The 5275-nt window shown below is 38.5% G+C and overlaps 1 protein-coding gene across 1 annotated transcript; it reads right to left on the bottom strand.

Annotated features, from left to right (window-relative positions):
* Positions 1–230: 230 nt before the first annotated feature.
* LOC143891387 (cytochrome P450 71A9-like) lies at positions 231–4666 on the bottom strand. The gene is made up of 2 exons (XM_077395961.1): positions 3789–4666; positions 231–1033 (listed from the first exon to the last, which is right to left on the bottom strand). The coding sequence occupies exons 1-2, from the start codon at positions 4659–4661 to the stop codon at positions 398–400; spliced, it is 1509 nt and encodes a 502-aa protein (XP_077252076.1). The 5' UTR covers positions 4662–4666; the 3' UTR covers positions 231–397.
* Between the last annotated feature and the right edge of the window lie 609 nt (positions 4667–5275).

Here is a 5275-nt window from a genome sequence, read left to right as displayed (position 1 = left end):
TAATGGGTTGATTTGGCGAGTTTTTTTTTTTGAAATCAACATGAACTTGGGTCCAGTCAAAATGGGGTGTCTACAGAATCTTGTTTACTTGCAATGATATCAAATACTTTCTACAAACTCTTTTAACTGTTAAATCTCAAGAGAAATATCAACAATAACAGAAGCAAATGCCAGTACAAGAAAACTAAAAACTAATTTCTCCATGGGGAAGTGATATATTCGCCCTCTTTTGTTCCATGGGCCAGCACCTTCTAGTGTATTTATGGCTACCCTTTTACACTATAAGTGGGTGGCCCAAGGAAGAAAAAGGGGCGAATATATCATTTCCCTTCACCTTATTCTATTCATATATCTAATGTAGAACCACATGAAAGCAAAAAGAGATATACAGTAACTTCTAGTCTTCTGCTTGCTCATTCCCAAAACTAATATATCTAATGGGCACTAGGCAAAGAGCATTTTTCTTGTTCACTGTAAGACCAGGTCCTTCATTCACGTCAATATCTTCCTTTTTCATCCCAGCAGGCAATTCCCAGTTAAAGCAGAAGAGAAGATTTGCAAGAACAAGCTCCACAACCAGTGTTCCCATATAAATTCCGGGGCAACCTCTTCGACCTCCCCCAAATGGTATGAACCCAAAATCTTGCCCTTTATAATCTACCGAGGTATTGAAAAATCGCTCTGGCAAGAATTCTTCTGGGCTCTCCCAGGAATCAGGGTCTCTTCCGATCGCCATTGCATTTACAAGCACCAAAGTTTTCGGAAAAATATCAAAGCCATCTATGTTTGAATGTTGCAATGTTTCTCGTGGAACCAGCAATGGACCTGGAGGGTGTAATCTGAGTGTTTCCTTCACTACTGACTTGAGATACGTAAGTTGGGGAAGATCACTTTCGTCTACCTTCTCTTTCGTTCCAACAATCCTTCTAACTTCATCTTGTGCTACCTTCATTGTTCTTGTGTTCCTTATAAGTTCTGTCATCCCCCATACTGTTGTTGTGGATACTGTGTCCGTTCCTGCAACCAAAATATTCTATAGCACGTATAGTAAGATGTCTGATAGACAAACTTTAGCTTATGGAGGAAACAAGTCAAATAGAAATGATTAGATGCTACTTATTACGATGCACAAAAGTAATCCGTTGTGGCAGTGTTTCAAAACATGGATGTGGATCAAAATGAGGCCAAAACAAATCCTAGTCGACTTGGCACTGTTAAAGTATAAAAGATTAAATAACACTTTCTCCAACAACTTAAGCTTTTAGAGTAATTGGTAGTTTCAAATGGTATTAAAGTGCCTGGGTTCAATCCTCGTCGATATTAAAAATCCACATGTAATGGACAACCCCAAAAAAAAGGGGTCACACGTGATTAAATAACACCTTCTCCAATAGGTTAATATTTTGGAGTAATTGGTTGTTTCACAGGCACAATGGTGTCGAGTACTCGGTTGATGCGGCTGAGTACTCAATTGGTGGGTTCATAACTCGGCAGAGTCGATGGATTTTTGATAGTTTTTTAGGGCAAAACATGGACAAGGACAAGAATGCAGACAAGGTAAAAAGGAGTCGACTCAAGGGAGTCCGCGATGACGCGGAGGAGTTTTGAAATTGTGCATCATGGGACACTTGCGTCAGATTGCTAATGGCAAAAGAATCAAGGGATTTTACTTCTGAATCTCTGACATAGAAGAAATACATTGATTGTCATCAAGAATTATGGCTAGCTAAAAATTGTTAATTTTTATAAATTATTTCTAATTAATCATTAAATGCTACTTTAGAAATCCTATCACACCCATAAGACACAAGAAAATAATAAGCATAAAGAAAACAGGAGTGTTTTACGTGGTTCGGCAGTGTTGGTACATCCACGGAGACGCAGAGAAAATTCATTATGAGTAGCACAAAAAGATAACAATGGTTTAACAATGGTTTCTTCCTGATCAATCTAAAATCAGATGGACCAATCCAGAAACCCTTTTAGGAATCCTCTTATAAACCTTCCCATTCTCCTCTATCATTTTCTACAAAAGAAACCTCTCCTCTCACCACTCCCACGTGGTCAGAGTGAACTTATATTATTATGTTTCATCCAAAAAGCATAACACCTCTCTCACTCTCCAAGTTAAAATATGGAACTACAAGTTAAACCTAATATAAGGTGGCAGCCAAACAATATCTACCTTGGCTTGTTATCACAACCACCTTGAAGATTTTTCATTGATGATTTCCACCTATTTGTTGCAACCAAAATTTTTCATTGGCCTTCGGAAGTACCACCTAGAGTCACCATCGAATTGTTCCGGTGCACTGACTCCATCTGACTTGATGGCCAATGTACATGTCTAGCTGACCTAAGTAAAACTCAGTCAGTGAACTCTATATAGAGACCTCGATATGTCATCTCCAACTGATCGTACTTTATCGTTTTTGGCTTGTCATTCTTTCCTTCTAATGCCTTCACATTGATTAACATCCTAGGGGTCAATCAGTGGTCCACCCACCTCTTGTCGCACTGATTGCGAAACACAAAACGAGTCAACACTTAGATCACAGAAGTCACATGATGATCTTAAAAAACTAATTAGCTAAAACTCGAGAGAGTTAACAGCTACGTTAACAGCTACTCAAACCCTGTTGATCGTTTGGCCAATGTCAATTTCCGGCAAGCAAAACTGCCGATTGCAACTGAAATGCTGATTGACGCGCTCTACTTATATATTTTCTAGACATCTGCAATCACTATTAGCTTTGATCAAAACAAGCTCCAAACTTCCTCTAACTGATTGGAACCTCCTTCAAATTGCTCCTCCTAATTAAAGAGACCCATAGTGAAAATAATGAACTCACCACTTTCAATCAAACTCTGCCTACATTTTGAAATGCAAAAAAAAAAAAAAAAAAAAAAAAAAAAGAAAAAAAAAAGAAAAAAGAAAAAGTTAAATAAATAAATAAAATACTTGGTTCTTCCTCCTCCACTCATGCCTTTAACCTAGCCATTTCTGATGTCACTCTGTAGGAATCCAACGAGCCTATTCCAATCCTATCACATGCAAAAGAAATATAATAACAACAAGCAGAAAGATAAGAAACATATTTTACATGGTTCGGCAACGATGCCTAAGTCCACGTGCAGGACAGAAAATTCACTACAAGCAGGAAAAAGATTATTAGAATTGTTTCTCTCTAATCGCTCTAAAACGAAATCGACCTATCCTCAAACCCTTCCTCGAATTTACAGGCACAGCTTTCTACACTCCTCTCTGGTCTTCCTACACAATAGACCTTACCATTCTTGACTCACACTTATATTTTGTTTGACCTAAAAGGCCCCTCTCTCTCTCTCTCTCTCTCTCTCTCTCTCTCTCCTAGTCAAACTAAGAAATTACGTGACGTGGAAAACAAGACATTAAAATGTAACAATCCAACAACTACTTATGTTAACATAAAATGGATACTATACATTTATTTTTAGACAAACGTGGAAAGCATGAAGTCTTTGCGTGAAATTTTTTTATTTATGTATATATCCTTATGAAAATATAATGGTTTTTATTATGAGAACCACTAAGTCTAAATTTCTTGCAGGAAAAATATCATTACTATAGAGAAGATTGAATGGCAATTGGCAAAAAAAAACTCCCAGGTAATAATTAAGGATTTTTTTTAAATATTTTTCAAAATGTAACACACTCTAGCCATTTAACAATTTTAAATAACTAATTGAAATATATTGTAGATGGAGGATTTTTAGGTAAAAATCAATTAATAGAATAAGTCGATTACCATGAGGACTCCCTTCACGTGATCTCTAGTAAGATTCAGATCCTTTTGAACTCGGAGCAAGACATCAATCAAGTCTTCTTGCTCAATTCTTTCCCTCTTGGGATCAAGGTGATCCTCAATAGCCTGCTCAAAGAAAGTATCCAAATCAATGAAATTCTTATCAATCTTAGCTTGCTGCCCAGTAACCACATCAATCCACCACATCCATGGTAAGAAATCCGCAACCATGAAACTACTCAATAAAGTCCTTCCTTCATCAAGAACTCGAAGAAATTTACCTTTATCTCTTTCCAAAGTCTTACCAAAAGCACTCCTACAAATAATTTTGTTAGTGAGAGAAGGGAGCACTGCACTTAGATTCAGAGGGTCTGAAGATTCAGATATGGATTGGATCATTCTATCTATCTCCTCTTTCCTAACAGACCCAAATGATTGGACTCGCTTTGGGCTAAGTAGCTCAATAACACAGATTTTTCTCATCTCCTTCCAATTGTAGCCGTACGGGGCAAAAGCCACGTCTAGGAAATTATAAGATAGTTTCTGTAGGGAGGCGAAGGCGGGCCTATTGGAGAATTCATGGTCATGGGATTTGATGACTTCTTTTGCCATTCTGGCAGAGGAAACAACGAGCGTTGGAACGCGGCCGAGTTGAAGGTGCATGAGGGGGCCATATTTTTTGGAGAGTGACCAGAGGGATCGGTGGGGAAACTCACCGACTTGGTGCAAGTTTCCAAGGATGGGAAGGGAGAAGGGGCCTGGTGGGAGATTATAAGTTCTTCCTCTTTTGTTCTTGAGAAAGAAAAGTAAGAGAGGAAGCAAGGGAAGAATAAGTAGAAGGAAAGGAATCCAGCCAGATAAAGCATGGACAGCCATGTGAATGAGAGCTAGATAGTGTAGTTAGGTTGGGGTTGGGTCTCCCTCTTAAGTAGCCTCCCTTGTTAGTGAATTAAAATTGCAATGGATGATTTAACAAATGGCCAATCGACACACGTGATAACTGTGTGTTTAGGTGATTTGAGACGCATGTAACATCTATCCAGAGAGAGAGAGAGAGAGAGAGAGAGAGAGAACGGCGCCCTGCAAACATGCTGCAATGGTGCCTCATTGGATCAATGTCACAACAGTAAACACAACTGTATTTTTAACTGCAAAAAATGCAAAATTGAACGAATGGTAAAAAAAAATTGGGTGACCTGGATCCACATGTGCCCCATTGAGCAAATCCCTATATATGGGATTTGTTAGGGACCATCGCAGAAGACATTTTGCGGGCCACCTGTTGCATGAGAGAGCAGTCACATAGGCTTAAATTTTGTCTTATTCATTTTATTTATCTGATCTGGCTGCTTTCTCATATATCCACATCATTACTGTAAACTGTTAACACTCAACTATATAAACGAATGCTACCCTCAAGAGATTAAATAGCCGCTTGAAGGTAGTCCGGTTTCTATTCGCAATTTAATCCATGCTGGCAGTCCCCTCTT

This window comes from Tasmannia lanceolata, unplaced genomic scaffold, assembly GCF_043159265.1.
Source record: "Tasmannia lanceolata isolate RefF3 unplaced genomic scaffold, GAP_Taslan_0.1 ptg000013l, whole genome shotgun sequence".
Lineage (NCBI taxonomy): Eukaryota > Viridiplantae > Streptophyta > Magnoliopsida > Canellales > Winteraceae > Tasmannia > Tasmannia lanceolata.
The sequence above is the reverse complement of the archived record's forward strand: the minus strand, read 5'-3'. Positions and strand labels throughout refer to the sequence as shown.